The sequence below is a fragment of the Octopus bimaculoides genome, chromosome 6 (assembly GCF_046866305.1).
Source record: "Octopus bimaculoides isolate indiv1 chromosome 6, ASM4686630v1, whole genome shotgun sequence".
In the NCBI taxonomy this organism is placed as follows: Eukaryota; Metazoa; Mollusca; class Cephalopoda; order Octopoda; family Octopodidae; genus Octopus; species Octopus bimaculoides.
In genome coordinates this window covers 742,559-764,507 of record NC_142933.1, presented here as the reverse complement: position 1 = coordinate 764,507, position 21,949 = coordinate 742,559, and the positions used below count along the sequence as shown (strand labels likewise).

At 37.4% G+C, this 21,949-nt stretch overlaps 1 protein-coding gene across 4 annotated transcripts in view; it reads left to right on the top strand.

The window, feature by feature from the left end:
- LOC106881345 (SPARC-related modular calcium-binding protein 1) overlaps window positions 1–21,949 on the top strand; it is a 169,979-nt gene that overhangs the window by 74,539 nt on the left and 73,491 nt on the right. For all 4 annotated transcript variants that reach the window (XM_089353333.1, XM_089353330.1, XM_089353332.1 and 1 more), the window contains exon 4: window positions 19,079–19,126. In XM_089353333.1, coding sequence (XP_089209459.1) covers window positions 19,079–19,126 — 48 coding nt within the window. The remainder of the gene's footprint in view (window positions 1–19,078; window positions 19,127–21,949) is intronic.

The following is a 21,949-nucleotide window of genomic DNA, read 5'->3' as shown; positions in this document are numbered from 1 at the left end:
TATGAGGCTTAAAAAGTACTGGGATCGATTCATTCGACAAAAAATTCAAGGCTGGGGCCCAGCCTTGAATGAAACAAATAAAAAAGATTAAAAAAAGACACATACACACACACACACACACACACACACACATATATTTATATATATATATATATATGCACACACATAAACACACACACACACACACACACACACACATATATATATACATATACATATATATATATATATGAATACATATATATATATATGTATATATACATACATACATACATACATACATACATAGATATATGCGCGTGCATGTATATGTGTCCGTGCGTGTATTTGCATATATATTTAATAAAATATTTCTACAAGTGTATATGTTGACATTCATACATTCACGCAAACACGAACATACACACAAACACGGACAGAGGCACACACACACACGCACACACACACACACACACACACACACACACATATTATGTGTGCTTGTGTGCGCGTGCGTATGGATCTATTTACGAGGAGTGTATGAAAAGTTTTGAGCCTTCAAGACATTTGAGCCTTGATGTCTTGTATCTTCATCAGAAGTCTTGTACCATATTTTGTTTTTTTGAGGCTCAAGACTTTTCATACACCCCTCGTATATGTAAGGGACATGCTGTCTGGGTTAGGTGGTTCAATTCCCGGCGACGCGTTGTGTCCTTGAGCAAGACACTTTATTTCACGTTACTCCAGTCCACTCAGCTGGCAAAAATGAGTTGGACCTGTAATTCAAAGGGTCAGCCTTGTCACACTCTGTATCACGCCGAATCTCTCCGAGAACTACGTTAAGGGTACACGTGTCTGTGGAATACTCAGCCACTTGCACGTCAATTTCACGATCAAGCTGTTCCGTTGATCGTATCAGCTGGGACCCTCGACGTCGTAACCGACGGAGTGCTCCTTTATATATGTACATATATTTCTTCGTTTTGTTTTTGAGTTATACACAAGCATTCTTTCAGACGCTCATTTATAGCATAAAGTGAGATAGTAATTTGACAGTGCCGCTCCTCTGCTTGAGCTGCCAGAAAATATATGCAACTATTCATCCGTTTGTGTTGAGTAATATTCACTGTAAAGCATCCACCCATATATGTTACTTACACACACATCCACACACACGCATAAGACATTGCCTACGTGACCTGTAACTTGACCAGATAGAAGAAGAAGAAAAAACTCATGCCTCGAATCATATAATCACATCCTACCTTCAGATTCGCTAAAGTAGTGCGTAGTGCGGCGTGTTTATACCCCGTACATAGCTTATGGCGGGGTTTGAACTCAGAATGTAAAGTCGGATGAAATGCGGTTAAGCATTTCGTCCTCTTAACATTCTGAGTTCAAATTTCACTAATGTCAACCTTGACTTTCGTTCTTTTGACGTCGATAAAATAAGTACCAGTTGAATATTGGGGTTGATGTAATCAGAAATTGCTGGCCATGTGCCAAAATTTGAAACCATTATGATGATCATTCAAAATTTGAAACCAACATCTATGTATACACATGAACATAAATATGTGCACACACACACACACACACACACACACACACATATATATATATATATATATAGTATATATAAATCACAGTATGTGTGTGTGTATATTGACTAATGCATACATTTCCACAATTCTCAACCGATTTTCACCAAACTTTACACACATTACTTTTGTGCCCAGGATGGTCATGCACTATAACAGTTTGCCCAGAGCTCTCGCGAAAATGGACAAACTGAGAAAAACGGTGGTTAATACGGGTTTTTCTCTAATTCGTCATATGTACATAGATTTTTTGTATGTAGGGTCTTCCATACTTTTTTAATCTATATGGTCGTATATTGGCATTAGAGAATATTTTTAGTGGTTTTCGCATTTTTTTTTATTTATCATTTATCTATATGTTACATTTGCGTATTATTACTTTCTATATTTTTTTTATGTGTATTGGTGTATATTGTTTGAGGATTTTTGGTTAGAGAATATTATAACAGTGAAAGGATTTTGCCTATCTATTTCTACTGTTTTCCATACTTTTAAAATCTATATGGACGTATATTTGCATTACAGAATATGTTTTTGTTCACATTGTTTTGATTTATTATTTATATGTTAAACCGTCCAATGGACGGGTGCATTTGCTTGTATATATATATATATATATATATATATATATATATATATATATATATATATATATATATATAAACAAATAGTAAATGAGTATATGCATATATACGTACAGGTATGTGCATACCGACATCCACCTGTATGTATAGGTGCATATCTGGGTACAGGACATTGCAAACAAAACGTAGACGAGAAAACACACAAGCCACATAGAGAACATTCTACTTCATCAGCTACCCCCGTTTTAACACCGGCGTTTCGAAGAGCTGGGCAGGACACATCGTTAAAACGGCTCTTCCCATGTACCGCAAATTAAATTTGTATACACAAATTAAATCTTGCCAAGGAGGAATGTAGTGGACACAAACACGTTGGAGCACAATTGCAGCCGTTGTGTATGTATGTTTGTATATGACACATGCATTGACACATGTGTGTATATAGTACACACGAGAGTGTATATTGCCATGAGGCTCCAAATAAATGTGTTGTTCGGAATGTAGAGTAGAATATACGATATTCGTGGAATACCAGCTTATACATATAATGGAGCACACAGACTCATAAATATATAAAAGAAACACACGTATATTCACATACACACACACACACATATATATATATACATATATACACATGTGACACCTATCCAGGAGAGAGTCGTCTCAACACGCATGCTCAAACATCAAATATACACTCCATTATGGCGCCGTTCCACTGTTGATGTTATGATTTTACTGTACACGAGTTAATGGAAACCTGCACAGATCTATATACATGTTGTGTAGAGTGTGTGTGTGTGTGTGTGTGTGTGTGTATGTATGCATATGTATGTGAGTGTGCGCGTACGCATCATATATGTGCACACACATATGTACCTTCCTACTTACATGTATATATAAACATATACACACATATGAATGTATATACACGTTTGTGTATATTGCATTTTGATAGTTATCAATTAATTTAGCTATGCAAATTGATACAAAACACTGATAATATGTGTATGTGTATGTAATATATATGTATGTATGTGTATATATATGTATGTATGTATATATATATATATATATATATATATATATATATATATATATATATATATAAATATACAACTATATATGTGAAAATGTATATGCATCTATATCTATCTATGTATAGATATATGTATTTATTCACTCACACACACACGCAAATGCATACATGTGTGTAAGTGTATATGTACACCCCAATACACACACACACATACACACACATTGGCGGATGTACTCAGAAGCATGCAGTGATGTAAATAGCCGTGTAACTTAAGCCCGATGTAAAAGCGGGTGTATATAAACAGTGATAGCGTGATATTAACGTTGCGGGCAAACTACTGTAATTCCTTTACACAGAAACTAGCAGATGACGACCTTTTAGGGGTCATGGATCCGCCCTTTCCCACCCACTTTTTTAGAAATTGTCCCAATCTTTGCCAACACCACCTCCACTTTCTCCGTCAACGCCTGTCACTTCATGAACATGTTATTGATGATGTTAATGATGATGATGATGATCGTTGTCGTTCTAATGGTTACCACCACCACCACCACGATCGTCATCGTCATCTTCATCATCATCATCATCATCATAACTATATATTCATAAAATACTGCCATAATTGTATTGGTTCGGTTCCTTTAATCCAGGTGCAATTTTTGCTGATAATGGCAGAAATTTATGGAATATTTTAGCTGCCATTTCTGGCAGATCGCATAATCATGATGTGACTTCCTTAATGATTCAATAAAAGACACACATACGCGCGCGCGCGTTCATTAACGTTTTGACTCAATCATACGCCCTGTAAAACTACGAAATTATACTTTGAGTCATCGATTCAATAAATATTCATAAAAAAACTCTTTTCTGACAGCGTCTATGTTTATATACACTTTTGTATGCATATACAAATATAAATATTATATGTACGATTTGTATCAATATATCTGTACTTATTGCGGTATATATGTATTTTCTTGTATATGTATATATGCATGCATATTTGTATAATATATATGTGATAGCGTGCATATATATATATATATATATATATATATATATATATATATATATATATGTATGTATGTATACCACCATGCATACATACGTAAAAAATCCTCACGCTTGCTGTGTTTTGGGTTTGACTTATGTCTAAATACCTCTCGGTTCGAAGTCTGTCGTTGACAAAGTGAAACCATCGCAATAACAATAAGGAATTAGTTTTAAATTTCTCAGACTCTAAAGTCTTTCGCTCAACAAGCAACTATCCACAGACTTCTATGAATATTATACTGGTATTCTCTATAAAAGTGGTTTAGAGGGAAAAATTTATGTATAATGAAGATATTACAGCTCATAGAGACAGGAAATGAATGTTACTTGGTATAATCCATCTTTTAATTTAACTTTTGTTACTCTAATGGCTCATAATTTCTTCAACTAATTTAGGAAAATTTCTTACACAACGTATGTGCCATGAAATATTTAAGAATATCAGTAAAAATCTCTTAGTTTACCACACCTAATCTTCTTCGCTCATTTGTTTTACCACAACCAGCCGAATAAGCCTACAACTAAAAATAAAAGTAAATACAATTGTATGAACTAAACAACTGCCTCTTAGAGTTCAACTGCCTACAAAGCATTACAAAAACCACTACCTCGTCTGAGACACTTTGTTTTATTCAAATAACACATATATGGTTTGAAGCAAGCATAAAATTAATGACAGTTCTTTCTATTTTATTATTTTACATCAAATATCCGCACCTCAATAAAGAATTCAACGAACCAATTTTAGTATATCTATTGCCGAAGGAAATCAACAATGTGAATTAACTTCCTCGTTCTTTTTCACTGGTGTTTCACCCTCTTGTTTGCATACACGCGTTTTTATCTCAGTCTATAACTATGTCTTATTTTCTATTTACAAATTATATATCTCTCTCTTTCTCTCTCTCACACACACATACACACATGACAATTTACACTTTAGTTCAAATTTCGATGCATTGCAAACTGTTCTTGTGTCTTTTTTATTCTTATTTTCACTCCTATACTTGAATTTACAGGTTATTGACTTTTGAACAATTTCCACATTAAATATCACACAATGCTAATGTGTGTATTAAACTCATTTATACATAACAGTTTGTGAATGTTTGAGTAAATGTGTGTGTGTGTGTGTGTGTGTGTGTGTGTGTGTGTGTGAAATCACTTGACCCGCTCGCCTAATTCCCCTTATCTTTAAAACCACCTAAGTTTAAATTGCTCAAAATCTTTTCAAACAATTTGGCGAGAAACGAAAACGCAAGCATTAAATGGTAGAAGTAAATCCTTACCACCTCCGATAATTAAACGTATTGTTTCGTTTTCAAAATAGACCTTAACTGTTCGGTGAACCTCTAACCAAAGTACTGTTTAACTGTTCCTCGCAAACCCGTAACTCATCTTCCTTTGTTGTTTATTTATTTATTTATTTGTTGTTGGTCTTAAAGAATAATTTGTAGAAGTTTCGGCAATTCTATTCATGTGACTTCATCGGGTGAGACAGTTTTAGATTAGGAGATTTAATCTAATTATAGCAATTTCAGGGATTTAAGTCCATGTTATTTCTTACCTATTTTAAGATAATTCCGGTTAGTGCATCATACAATGATATCTTGCTATGTTAGACGTGAGTATAAGAAACCTAATTCTGCCCAAGCTTAGCTACTGAGCAAATTCCATTGGAAATATACACGGGATTGTGTCAGAGAGTTCATAATGTAAATAGAAATATGTGCCTCGTTTTCTGAAACGAAAGCCTCTGTTCAACACAGTTTCAGAAGAGGTGAAACAGGCCAAACGATAATATGCTTGCATTTGTTCGTTGGAAAATTGCAATTTGGAAATAAATGTTGTGTTTATACATTTTTATGTCCCTCTGCCGGTGGACAAAACTTAATCTAAGGTCTAGATAAAGGAGCAGCATCTCTAAACTTTTTCTTGGTTCTTCGATTCTCATGAGGTATGAGGAAAAGAAACCATAACGAATGGTTTACCTGCAAACAAGTAAATGCATGAAATTGATTGAATCGCGCCTAAATTCAAAAATGTAACAAGTGTTCGGGGACTTAGATCAGGTGACAAATAATGGCTCAACACCAAAACGGGTATAAAGTATATCGAACGGCCTTCGACGGGTTTCATTTCACATACAAAGATCGATCGTGTCGTGACTATGGTCGAAGAAATTTAGCAAAAGTAACCAACTTTGGATCAATTATAGAACACGTGATTGCGAAGAGAACTTCATAATATTTTTCTTCTTCTTCTTCTTCTTCTTCTTCTTCTTCTTATTATTATTATTATTATTATTATTATTATTATTATTATTATTATTATTATTATTATTATATGGGAATCGAAATGGGTAAATTTTAGTCAAGATTTGTAGGAAGTAAATGTAAGAGGACTGGAAGAGGAAATTAGATTAGGTGCTGTAAATGATGTACCAGAAATGTCTCGGCGTGCGTGCGTGTGTATGAGCACACACACACACACACACACACACACACACACACATGCATACATACATGTGTATGTATACATGTGTGTGTGTATAGAGGGAAGAAAAGAGACATCGAGAAACAGAATTAGATACATACATACATACATACATACACAGGCAGACACAAATAATAATTCTACATCCCTTTCCACAAACGCAATCATAATCATACAAAAAATGCCATCAGACGTATACACAACATACACGTACATACAAACATTGTTAGAGTGTACACACATAGACCTAAACACACACACACACCACACACACACATACACACACACACACACATGCATACGCATACATATGTACATTCCTCAACTGATGCCAACAAGGAGCCCTCTCTACAAATCTGTCTGTGTTAAAATCACATATACACACGCATGTAGAAGGCACGAACGCATACACACACACACACACAGATGTACACGCATATACATGCACACACACACACACACACACAGAAAGGTACATGCATACACACGCACGCACGCACGCACACACACACACACACACACACACACACACACACATTTGTACATTCCTTAAGTGATGCCAGCAAGGAGCCATCTCTACACGCCTGTCTGTGCTAAAAATCTACCAAATTTCCATTGACTCAGTTCCAACCTCGAAGAAATACCGACGTCCATTATTTGCGGGTGACCAACTCCTTCTGGTTCGCTCCTGTGACGTAAGCAGTCTGTTTAGGTGTGGTGGTTGAAGTGGTGCTGGTAAGAGCTGTGGTGGTGGCAGTGGTGCTGGTAGGGATTGTGGTGTTAATGATGGCGGTGGTGTTGATTGTGATGGTTGTGGTGGAGGATACTGATTATGATGGTGAAGGAGAAGGGGCGATGGTGGTGGTGATGACTGTGGTGGCTAAAGTGGAAGTGGTGTTAGTCGTGGGGCTGGAGGTAGTGGTATTGGAGGTAGTGACGCTGTTGGTAGTGGTGGCTGTTAAAGTGGTGATGGTGGTGAGGTGGCGGTGATGGTGGCGGTGATGGTGGCGGTTGAACAGGTAGTAGTGGTGGTGGTCGAGCTTTTTGAAAGGGATAAGGTGAGGGCGGTAGTTGGGGTGGCAGTGGTTGGGGTGGCGGTTAGGGTGGCTGAAGTGAGGGCGATGGTGGTAATGATGCTACGATTTGTAGTTGTGATGGTGGTGGTGGTGGTGAATTTATGTCTTGGAGTGGTGCTAGTGGCTGAAGCATTGATAAGGGGTGTGGTATAGAGGTAGTGGTGGGTGCTGATGAAGGTAATGAGGTGGGGTGAAGGTAGTGGTGGTGGTGGTGGTTTGATGGTTGATGTAACATGTCGGCAGCGGTATTGTGTAGTCGTGGGTGGGATTGATGTTGACGCTGATGATGGTGGTTATGTGTATGCGCGCGCGTATGTGTGTGTGTGTGTGTGTGTGTGTGGTGACAGTAATGGTGTGGGAGGGGTTTGTAGTGGAAGCTGGTCGAACTGATGGCACACGGAACAAAAATATCTTTCGACACATCGGAGCACAAATTCAAATCCCATTCGAATCCATTTAAAAAAAAAAACTTGTTCCGAGGTCGACAAGATATATCTTCAGGTGCACATAATGGACGACGCCTCAGAAAGCAACGCCCCGGCATCACCATAGCACGAGGATCGAAACCAGTAAAATAATGGTGTCTGAGTTAGATGCAAAGTGAACATTTTTGAGAGGAGACCATTGGTCGATGCCATCGATCCGATATTTGATTAGTGGTTTAATTTACCGAGCCCGAAAAAGGAAAATAAATGACAAAGTCGACAGCAGCGAAATTTGAACTCAGAATGTAGACTGAGAACTCATTATCATTAAGCATCTTTTTCCGACTCGCTAACGACGTCGCTTACGACGTCGAGGGTTCCAGTTGATCCGATCAACGGAACAGCCTGCTCGTGAAATTAACGTGCAAGTGGCTGAGCACTCCACAGACACGTGTACCCTTAGCATAGTTCTCGGGGATATTCAGCGTGACACAGTGTGACAAGGCTGACCCTTTGAATTACAGGCACAACAGTAACAGGAAGTAAGAGTGAGAGAAAGTTGTGGTGAAAGAGTACAGCAGGGTTCGCCACCATCCCCTGCTGGAGCCTCGTGGAGTTTTAGGTGTTTTCGCTCAATAAACACTCACAACGCCCGGTCTGGGAATCGAAACCGTGATCCTATGACCGCGAGTCCGCTGCCCTAACCACTGGGCCATTGCGCCTCCAACGAAAGCAGGAAGGTAATAGCATAAAATGTAACTGAAATGTTGGCTGCTGTTATTTAACCCTCGGCTAGCCTTGTCCTTGCCAACATATGACCAAAAACCTACCCACCTGTCGTTTCAAGAGAATGTAATATTACATTATCTATTGTTTTCTTTTAAAAATAATTGGGTGTAATTTGATATTTGGCTGTTGTTTATAACGGGTCGAATAAAAGCATAAAGGCCCCTTAGTCATTGCTGTTGTTAATGGCTGTGGTAACGACAATGTTATTGTGGCATTCTTTATTGTGACAAGATGGTGTTAGTGGTGCTGATGAAGTTGTGGTCCGTGGTTGTGTCAGGTATGGCTGACAGCTGTGTTCCTGGTCTTCAGTACAGAGTTTCAGACAGAAGGACAACGTGGGGACTTAGTGTGAACCGTTTTCATTTATAATTATATATAAACAGTTAATAATAATAATAATAATAATAATAATAATAATAATAATGGTTTCAAATTTTGCCACAAGGGTAGCAATTTTGGTGGGGAGGGGATAAGTCAGTTACATCGACCCCATTGTTCGACTAGTATTTATTAATAATAATAATAATTATTATTGTTTGATGCAGACTCTTAGCTTATTTTGCTGGGTATGATAGAAAGCGTCAGCTATCCACAGCCACCCTTATCAGACGGGTAGTTATGATCGGTATTATTAGGCTTCGTATATTTGTACTCCAGTGTCACTTTGATGGCGTGCCCTGCTCTCTCTCAATAATAATAATAATAATAATAATAATAATAATTACGATGATGGTGATGGTGATGACAGTAGTCTCGATTTGGACACAAGACCAGCGTCTGGGCCGAAACAGCCAGTTGCAATAACCTCAGTATTTGACTGTTACTTATTTTATCGACTCCGAAAGGATGAAAGGCGAAATGGATATGAACAAAATTTGAACTCAGAACATAAGGAGCTTTAACTATATACCACAAGGCATTTTGTCCGACGCACCCTACACAAAAACGCAGGAATACTTTGATACAGTAAGGAAGAAAAGGCAAATGCCTTCTCCCAGTTCTTTACTAATGTATAACACGCCGATCCCTACTCTTACTTTTCTCTGCAAGTTGTACTCGGAGACGTTTAAGGGAGATTGGCTCGAGAGGAAGGCTTCTGTCTCGCCTTTTAACTGTGTTCGGGTTTTGATATAGCTAACCATTCGACTGTTGGCCTATATCGAAATGAATTTTAAGTATATCTAGAATATACGAACCGATGACATCATAGATCTCTACACTGTCAAATGAACACATCCTATCGCCGAACAAATAGGTGGAAACTTTTTAAATTCAGGCAGAATTTCTCACTAAAAAGTGTTTTTGTTTTTTCGTATGTATATTAGTATAGCTATGATATCAGACGTTATACATCTTAACGAAATCTTGATCATCCAAGATTTTGAGATGGTGAGACATTGTGTAAACTCACTGCCATTTTTTATTGATAATGTTATAAAAAAAACAGTTAATGATTTTTTAAATATAATTATAGTGCTGGATGTAATTAGCTTCCAAATCTTACTGTTATTGTTGATCAGAATTTCGTTTCATCTCTTGTCTTTTTTAACTAATTCACCCCATCTCTTTTAGCATGATTTAATTCTAAGTGATCATCACATTTATCCATCAGCTTTGGTCAGAGGAATGACTAAGCTAGTACTTTAAGGCAGACAGCTGGTATTACACGAGGGGTGCTGAAAAGTTCCTGATTTTGAGTAAAAGAAAATAGAGGATCAGTTAATTATGATTTTATTTAACATATTCTCTTCTAAGATTCACACACTTATGACAGGGGTCCTTCAGTTTTTCTCAGCCCTGTAAAAGAACTCGGAAGGTTAGGCCTCCAGCCAGGCCTTTCGCGACACCCTTAAAGTCAAGTTCGATTTCCACTCATTTATTTATCTATTTTTCCCAAAATATTCGTTGCCTCTTGCAACTTTTCGATAGTTGTTGACGTCAACAACTATGGAAAAGGTTGCAAGATGCAACGAATATCTTAGGAAAAACAGATAATTAAATGAGTGCAAATCGAACCGGTGAGTGTGTTAAATAATAAGGCACTAAAAGAGAATGACTGTCCCCAGACACACTAAAATATGCTTCAACACACGAATTCACATAAAGAATCTTGCAAACCAAATACAAAAACGAAATATATATATATATATATATATATATATATATATATATATATATATATATATATATATATATATATATATATAATAAAGTAAAGTTGTGGAATACCGTACGAGTGGAAATATATATGAAAGAAGGTTTGAAAATGCACTTATTTTTTTTAAATATTTATTTACTTAACCGGTTTCACTTTTTTAGAAAAAGATTATCAAAAGTCTTTGAGAATAATAAAAAATGTTAAAAAACAGTTCGAGAATTAAAATGCATATATACATTCTTTGATGAAAAAATATATTTAAAGTATAAAGCTTTGTATGAACTTTGTATTGTTACATACTGATTATCACACATTCTCTGATATTAAAATGAAAATGTTAAAAACAGTGTATGAAAATACACATATGGAAAAATACATATACATATTCTTATACATATTCTTTGACAATCGAATAAAGTTGAAGAGGAACTGACCTGGCTTTTTCCTCTTGTGTATATTGAGGGAATGTTTTACTGTCCTAAGAGACAGTATGACTGGCTAGCTGGGGTGGGAGGGAAGAAGAGTTAAAAAGGATTTTTTTATTTTATTTTTGGTTGGTCTGTGACAGTCTGTCATAGTTCACTGGTTTTTGGGACTGGTTTTGTGCACATCTCTATGTGTGTGTGTATATATGTGTGTTTGTATCCGTGTGTGTGTGTGTGTGTGTGTGTGTGTGTGTGTGTGTGTGCCGTTTTTATTGGTCCCAGAGTTTATTGTGGAATGTGTATATGAGTGTGTGTTTGAGTGTTTTTTGTGTCAGTGGGGATGTTAGGTGTGTGTACGTGAGAGTGTGCGTATATCTCTTTGTCTGAGTATGTATGACAGACTGTCACAGACCAACCAAAAATAAAATTAAAAAATCCTTTTTAACTCTTCTTCCCTCCCACCCCAGCTAGCCAGTCATACTGTCTCTTAGGACAGTAAAACATTCCCTCAATATACACAAGAGGAAAAAGCCAGGTCAGTTCCTCTTCAACTTTATTCGATTGTCAAAGAATATGTATAAGAATATGTATATGTATTTTTCCATATGTGTATTTTCATACACTGTTTTTAACATTTTCATTTTAATATCAGAGAATGTGTGACAATCAGTATGTAACAATACAAAGTTCATACAAAGCTTTATACTTTAAATATATTTTTTCATCAAAGAATGTATATATGCATTTTAATTCTCGAACTGTTTTTTAACATCGTTCTTTAGCCATCCGTTCAGGCCATGCTGGAGTATGGTTGTAGCGCTGGATCTTGTGTTATTTGTTTGTATGGTTCTTAGTCGTCTAGCCAGAGGCCCAATTATGTTGTTCTACCGTCTTTGCTGTTTACTTTCTCGAATTGTTGCAGAAAATAGTTGCTAGAGTCTGTTGTACACTGTTTATAACCCTTGGCAGATGGCTGGAATTTGCAGCAGTGCATACATGTGTACATATGTAGGTGTACGTGTGTGCGCATGCGTATGGATGTTGGTACGTAGGTGTTGCGTTTACGTAAACGTGTGTACATGTATAATTCGGTCTGTGTATATGAATGTATGTTTGTGTATGTTTATGCTCGTGTGTATGTGAATATATATATATATATATATGCATACACATATATATATGCATACATATATGCATACATAATGCATACATATATGCATACATATATATATGCATACTCTTTTAAACAAAATAATATATTCCTCTATACACAATCATACAAAAAAACCCACCTTTTTTGTATTTATTTTTACTCGCATATATATATATATATATATATATATATACACACAAACGCGTATGCATATACCTATGTACAGGTGTGTATTTATATATGCAGGTGTACACAATGAGATGTAAATATATCTGACATTGTTGTGATTAGTTACTGGTGGTACATGACATTGTATGTTTAGGTGTTGCAGTAGCAGTTGTAGTGGTCGTGGTGGGACATAGTAGTAGGCGTGGTGGTGAGAATAGAGGTGATGGTGAGAATAGAGGTGATGGTGGTGCAGATGGAGGTGCAAGTATTATTGATACAGGTAGCAATAGTATTGTTAGTGGTGGTGGGGCCGGACGATAATGGCGGGGTGGAGTATCAAAGATGATGGTGATATTAGTGACAGGAGCGGCGGTGGTGGTGGTGGTGGTCATAATACTGAGCGTGGCTGTGGTATTTGTTGATGTGGTGGTGGTTGTATTGTTGATACAGGTTGTGATGGAGGAGATTAAGGTGAGAGTGATGGTGGGGTGTAATGGTGGTGGTACTTATTGAAGCATAATGGTTGTGGGTGTGATGGTAGTGCTGCTGCTGCTGCTGCTGATGATGATGATGATGATGATGATGATGATGGTGGTGGTGACGGTGGTAGTTAGACGGATGGCAGGGAAAGTAGTGCATTCTCAGGGCACCGTCAACTCATCAATCAGAACTCTTTTTTTGTCAAGTCAGACTTTATCATAAAGGTGGTGTTGTTGTTGTTGGTGGTGGTAGTGGTGGTAGTGGTGGTGGTGGAGTTGGTGGTGGTGGTGGTGGTGGTAGGGCGTTGCTTGGTTATTGCAATATGGCTTGTGAACATGAGCAATTCCTTCAAACCCACCTGCACCTTTCTTCCAGTCATTAGCTCCATTCAGAAATCTGGGTCTTTGCTTTTCTCTACTTACCCTCCTGTACTACCCCCACTACCACCACCACCACCACCGCCACCACTACCTCCGCCTTGGGGCGGGGGAGCCTTTACCGTGGAACTCAACCTGCTGCAGTTTCATGTTGATTCGCATCACTTTGATGATATTGCATGGTAGCTGTTTCCATGACTTTGTTACGTCTTTACCACCATTTTATAATTCTGTCAGGGGTAACTTGCATCATGTTAGAACATGTTCCAAGAACGTCTAAGTTTTTTTTTTTTTTCATCATTACTCCGCTGGCAATTAACCGTGTCACACCATACTCATTTTTAAAACTGACCAGATGGAGAAATAAACCGGATACAGCAGTCTTAGGAGAAAAAGCAATCTGACTCCATTTTTTACAATACACTCCACTATAGCTTCCATTGTTAAATTATTACCAATGCTGCACATGCGCATTAGCTTCTGAAACACACTGCTTTCGTCGCATGCGCTTTCTCGTCAATATGGCGAATTTATTAGGTTAGGATATATTGTCTGATCTTGTTATCTCCTACAAATATGTCTTTATTTTTAATACATGCAAACAACAGATTCTTTTAATGCCAGGTCCTCCAAGGTTATTTTCTTTTCACGCTTTATTTCCTCGTTAATGGTATCTCCGTACTTACAGTACATCAAGAGGAGCTACGTATAGAAGACCAAAGCTCATAACCACCTGAACCATCATCCTTTATAACTGATCTCTTCTGATTTGAAGGCAAAATACCCTGACATTTTCACCTGTTCTCAAGCAAATTGTAGCTTTTCTAGATTTTTCTAATCGAAGTCGCTGGAATAGTTCATCCAACCAAAGTAAAGTGAGTTTAGAAACATCAGAAATGTTATTTGAAAGTCATGAACGTTGCACGTTCACTACAAGACGTAGTAGGCACCCATCCTAATGTCGCCATTTTACATTACGTCAATGCTGGAGCGTCAGAGGTGCGTCAGAGAAAAGAACAAAATACGGATGTGTATGTGTGTGTGTTTTACAAATTCTTTGTTTTTGTTATTGAATATATGTATATAGTTTGTGTGTTCGTATGCATGTATATATATATATGAGTGAATCTATGTATGTAGATATGTATACATATACATGCTGATATATGACTTTGCTATTTGAAGTTAGAGACAGGCCTGTAGTTTTTGGCATCCGCTCTGCTACCTCTTTTATGGATCGGGCATATTATTCCTTTCTTCAACTTGACTGGAAGATTGCCACTTGCAAGGAAACTCTGGAAGAGAAAATTGCAGTTATGTTGTTAGGACTCGTTTGCATTATTTTAGGATTGCTGGGAATCTATCAGGGCCAGTAGTTGAGTTCAAGTTTGTCTCGTCTATGGCCAGTACTACACCTTTTATATCGACCGTCACTGCCTGCCTTTTTACGGCCATAGTGGCAAAGAACTCTGCTGGTTTGCATGCACCCTAGACGGTGGGGTGGAGTGAAAACACTTTTGAATTGTCCATTCAATGTTCTACTTAGTCTTCTTGTGTTTCCCGTGAGCGAGCCACCCTTTTAGATGAGTGACCCTACTCTGTAATGCAAGAAGGCTGTTCCTTTGATAAATTTAAAGAAGGCTTTAGGGTTTAATTTTATATTTTCTATAACCCAGTCTTCTTGGCCTGCTCTCTCTCTCTCTCTCTTTCATAAGAGAGTTGCACATTTTTTCTCAGTTTCCAGTAGTGTTATTTTCAGGCAGGATTTTTCGCTGCTTTTGAGTTGCTTGTTTATAAAGGTAACTTATTCTTCAACTTATCCCTCATCGTTCGCCGATGAAGAATAAGTTGTGCCTCTACTGAATTATTTGCTCTTGAATTGACGTGTAGATGGCTGAGTACTTCGCAGACACGTGTACCATAACATAAATTCTGAAGTAGAATCAGCGTGACACGATGTGTGGCAAGACTATACTTTTTGAATTCGAAGCACGATTCACGCGACGAGAGTCTTCGACTCAGTTTCCATTACACCAGTTTTATCAATACGGGATGGACTGAGTCCACACGATGTAGAAAAGAATTATTCAAACCCCCAAAAATTCCTCTCAACACATGGCTCTGATGATCCCCCACTAATTCTGTTCGTGATCAGAAATGCACATATCGTCAGCCACTAAGGGATATGCTCAACTAGTTAAGGCTGACAAGCAAATCTGTGGTATTAAGCAGAATATTTGCTGTAGGCCATCTTTTATACCAAGACAAAACAATGTACATGATAACACTTCCAATCGTTTAAGATTAGAAGCCATGAAAGCCATTGCCTGGTACTGAATCAGGGCATTTATCATCATCATCATCATCATTATTATTATTATTATTATTATTATTATTATTATTATTATTATTATTATTATTATTATTATTATTATTATATCAACACTTAAAGAGGTATAACTCTTACTGCAATTAGAATCCCAATAAAGAACAGTCAAGCAGGATTTATGAATGGAATAATATAGACAACAAAACTACCATAAATTAAGAAAAAATATACTTGCATGCACATAAGCACGCACGCACGCACACACACACACACACACACACACACATACACACACACACATACACACACACACACACACACACACACATACATCCAAACATACTCTCTCTTTCTCTCACCGTATACACAAATAAATAAAAAATATAAATACGTATTTTCCCCCGTGTCTCGTGAATAAACTCTTCCAATATATGTTTCTTACTTCCGGCTTGTCTGGAAAATGAAATTCTGGCTTTCGAAATGAGTGAATTTCCTACTCTGCTGAGTAAATTTCCTGTTCTCCTTCTTCCTTCTACGGAATGTTGGGTGTTCTCGTTGAAATCTGTGTGGTAAGAGGTAACTTAGTGGAACCCAAACAGTGGCTGAGGGAGGAGGGGTCGGAGGAGATCGCAAGACACGTAGACAAGCAGTTACTGAAGTAGATAGATAGATAGATAGACAAATGGGTATACATACATACATACATACATACATACATACATACATACATACGTACTTATATTTTATAAATAGGAATGTTTTAAATCATAAGTATTCCCTTTGAAATACTACGCTAAACTTATACCGCGACACTCATTAAAAATATCTCATTAAAAATATCCTACTGGCATGACATACATGTTAAGCTGACATGCTCTGACATAACCTAAATGTTACACAAATCTCTTAAGGTAACACCTGATGAATATTATCCCCGCCTATAATCTGAGAGACACTTACTGATATGCTGGCCTAGATAATATACTAAGATAACCTGTAATGTGACTTAGATGTTACTCTGACCAAAGTGTGTCACGACCCAAATGCAACGCCAACCCATTATTCGAAGTCTGTCGAAACGTCACATTAATCTACATTGGGACACAACTTAAACTGTGACACGACCTTTGTATTAAATAGAATGACTGTGAGACTCTACTTAAATATTACATTGACCTATATGTAATAAAACGTGACAACAATGTTGCCGCGACCTATATTTCGACAATATCTAGACATTACGCTTTGCTTTATGGTGACATGACCTGCGTTTCACAATTGACCTACATTCTAACGTGACCTAATTGCAGCTCGACAACTATTTCTTTATTTATATCAATTTTTCGTCTAACTTTAGAACTTTTGTAATATTTTGAGTCAAATATGTGCTGTTGTGGTGGTATTTGTTCTACATCCACTTACACACGCACACATGCATACACATGCACACATGCATACACACGCACACATGCATACACACGCACACACACACATTTGTATTTTCTATTGTCATGGATGTATACTTTATATGTATATGTTTAAATATATATTGTATGTACACATTTATAAGTGTAAAAAGTATTTATGAGTGTGGTGTGTGCATGTGTAATATATATATATATATATATATATATATATATATGTGTGTGTGTGTGTGTGTGTGTGTGTGTGTGTGTGTGTGTGTGTGTGTGTGTGTGTAAATATATATGTATATATATATATATATATATATATATATATATATATATATATATACATATTTATATATATATATATATATATATGAATTTGTGCTGCAAGATTCCTGATGTGAAACCATGTGTTGAAACAAATATTGTTGCATTTTGGGGTGGTCACACGCACCACATATTCGTTCTTCACTCGTTTATTATTGTTCTTCTGTACATTGTTTGGAAGTTTTCGCCACACATCTGTGACCTCTTCAGCGACCTTTCCCATCCACGTGTATCCTCCTGCTCTGCTTAATCCACTCTGTCCTTCTATGACGTGTATCCTTGTTTGCGTTTGTGTGTGTGTGTATGCGTATTTATATATTTATCTTATCTACTCCACTCCTTAACTCTTGTATTCTTATTCGCATACCCAGCAACCCTGGTCGCCTACCGTGAAATATAACAGGAACTTTTCTCAGTTTATCGTAATTTGATACGAAAAAAAGCCACAATTTTCCGTCTCAATAAATCACAATTGTCCATGAAAGTTTTTTTTTAATATTTACTACGGATTGCTTGAAGCTAACTTTCTTCCAACACGTCGATCGGATCTTACACACACACACACACACACACACACATAATCAGCTATTCTGATTATATATCTGTGCACACGTTTGAATGTGGTGTGTGCCAGAGGGTTTGCAAATCCAATGGGGGTCTTAAAAGACATGTTGGGATCCACAATGAGCAGAACTTACTTGCAGGTATTGGTAGTGCAAATCAGAGGTGCAGTCTGTGTGGGTGTTTTTTCAAAACACTGTCTGGTTTAAAAAGCCACATTAGACGCCATGAAAGGACTAAGGTGTAGGTGCAGGAGGTGGTCAAACTCTGTGTAAGGAGTAGACAACCACCATGTATGTATGTATAGTGACGGTGGGGGGGGGGGTGATAAAATTACTGCATTCCAGTGACGTAGTGTCGCATCCTGTGGTGAGGTGTATTATAGTTTAGTATGGTGTCATAAAGAGGAGAATGTGATAGAATGGTGTAGACTATAAAGCGTACAAAAGGCAAGTGTTATATAGTGTGGTAGAGTGGAGGAGAAGACAGTGGTATGGAATAATGACGTATGATGGAGCAACGTTTGTTGAGCACAGCGAGGAGCAGTCAGTCATTGCCGTTAACCATCGCATCGAGGTAAACGACCTCACACTTTAACACATTACATGCATGTTTTGTCTAATTGCACATATGTTGTCTTTTGTAGGGAAAATGAAAAGACTTCGAAGTAAAAGACGGCGGAAAGGAAAGCGAGGTAAGTAGAGCAAGGTTACTTGGAATATAAGCATGCAAATATATACACACAAAAATATACACTCGGGCGCACTCACTCATGCACACACTCATGCATATATGTACGAGGGGAGACCCTAAAGAAACCGGAATTTTGCAGTGTTATCTTATTCACTTAGTTTTACACATTTATAATTTTATCGCCTTCAAAGTATTCTCCATTTGATGCAATGCATCGGTCCAGACGCATTTCCCACTCTTCGAAGCAGTCCTGGAACTCTTGCGAAGGGATGCTTTTTAACGCCTCTGTCGATTTTATTTTTCACCTCTTCCACATCTGCAAAGTTTTTTCCTTTAAGGACTTTTTTTCATTCGAGGGAGTAAGATCGGGTGGGTAAGTGGGGTTATGCCATTTTTTTAAAAAACTGTCTCAAACTTCCGTGAGCAAACGAGACACAGATTTTGCTGTAACTCTTTTTATTCGCAATTCTTCGCTCGAAGTTCGTTGGCAGGGGCTCCAGGACACACCAGTCATATCAACAAGTTCTTCAATTGTTCGGTGGCGGTCCGCTAAGACCAGTTTATGAATTTTCATAATGTCTTCATTTGTTCGGGAGGTCGACGGTTGCCCTGAACGAGGTTGGTCTTCAAGCGGCAAGTGACCATTCCTAAAATGTGAGAACTGCTCGTAAACTTGTATTTTACTCATGGCAGCATCCTGGGAAGCAGTTTGAAGCATGACAATTATTTCGGCCGCCGTTTTCCTCAGCAGAAAATATTTTCACGAAAGCTCGCTGTTCCTTCATTTCAGCCATCGCAAAAATCGACAATCAGCAGAGAAGCACTGTAAAACAAAGACGCATCACGTGGCAGTACGACGTCACCCGATGATGACGGTCGGCAGATTGATGCCTGAGGGTCGCATCAAGTTGCTTTTAGCGGCGGAAGCCTGAACTACAACGGGCTTGTATCACAGAGAACGTTTCCGGTTACTTTGGGGTACCACCTCGTACATCTATGTACATGTGTGTGTATATATACGTACATATACACACATATGTAATATACACACAAAATTGTACAACTGTCTCACACGTACACACACTCTGTATATATTCATTTATACGTATATAGATATAGAAGTAAATGTAATGATAAGCAAGTTAGGCAGGTCAATATACAAAGGATATTAAATACATGCAATACGAAAAATGTATATGTTTACAAACAAAATGGTCCGACTTATACAGAATAGAAATGATATTCTACGATATCAAGAATTAAAGGGGTTGAAGAAAAGTATTACAAATTCAACAGCTGTTTCTGGAGGTTCGGTGGTCCCAAATAATGTCTGTAGATTGATTCCATCGTCGGATGAGACGATCCTCCATCTTCAGGGAAGAAATCTTACGTATGATGTATTGACAGAAAGAAGATATATGTATACTTGTATATACACACACATACATCCCAGCATATACGTATACACTCACTCGTATATTGTTATAATAAACTTACTAACGGTTTTGAAGCTTTACACGCACGCACACACATACATATGTACGTATGCGTATATATATATATATATATATATATATATATATATATATATATATATATAATCATCAATTGACGTCTGTTTTTCATGCTGATATGGGTTGGACGCTTTGTATGATCCAGTGGGCCAAAAGGCTGTGTCATATTTTGGTATGATTTCTACGACTAGATAACCTTCCTAACGCTGACAACTCTATCGTGCTCATATCATATTATATCATATATATATATATATATATATATATATATATATATATATATATATATATATATATATATATATATACAGTGAGATATATATATATAGCGCGCGCCTACACACACATATTTATGAACTAGCGTCTCATGAAGCAACATGGAATATTTGAATAAAACAATCATATATAATCATATGTAAGTATATTTTACACGATCGTCTACATTGGGGAGTGAAAAGACCTTTCGCTGCGGAAATAGTCGTGGGAGGAAGTCTCCTTACATCCAAAATATTTGAAAACGCATCGGGTAATGAATGACGTCACTGTGCGTTTTCAGCTACCAATACCGAATTGGTCTTTCACAGCTGGACTATTACAGCAACGGATGGTGTGCACATCCTCGTGTACAGGATATAAATCACGCGATTTATATTGAATGCTATTTCGTGTCACTTTAGTTGTTTAGTTCTTTCTTGAACAAGTTTTATGCACAAAAGTAGATGTGCTATTTACTGTTTTTACAGATAAAAGCAATCGTTCCTATAGGCGTGAAAAGCGATTTCGGTATTCGGAGCTGAGAATGCGCAAAACTCATGCTTCCTACGATTCGACAGCATCATTTGTTTGGAGATTTTCTCCTTGGACTGTTTCTGTAGTAAGTTCGGACATTCGGGGGTTTTGAGGAATGTGGAATCACTTCTTAGCTACTATTGTTCCCAGGTCTTCTCTGGCCTTGAGCAGTAGAACCTATTAATTCCCAGCTATGGGTTAACTAGCATACGTTGGGACTGCACATCTGAGCGCTGGTACGCTATACTCTTGGTTGTTGTCAGAGTGCGCAGTAAAACCACCCTAGATATTGCCACAGCGTCCTTCTCGGAGAAGGATACTGATTTAAAACCTGCGTTTAGCTCGCTTCTGCTTGTCACTAGGTTCTTATCGCGGTGACTCAGAGGGTGGTACTCGTGCTGTGGAAGCGTGTATCACTAAAAACCAGTGACGCACAAATGTACAAAGTCTTTCATCCTTTAAGGGTACCAGTTGAATGTGTAACCAGTTCAGTTGATCATACAACTGGAATGATCATCCTA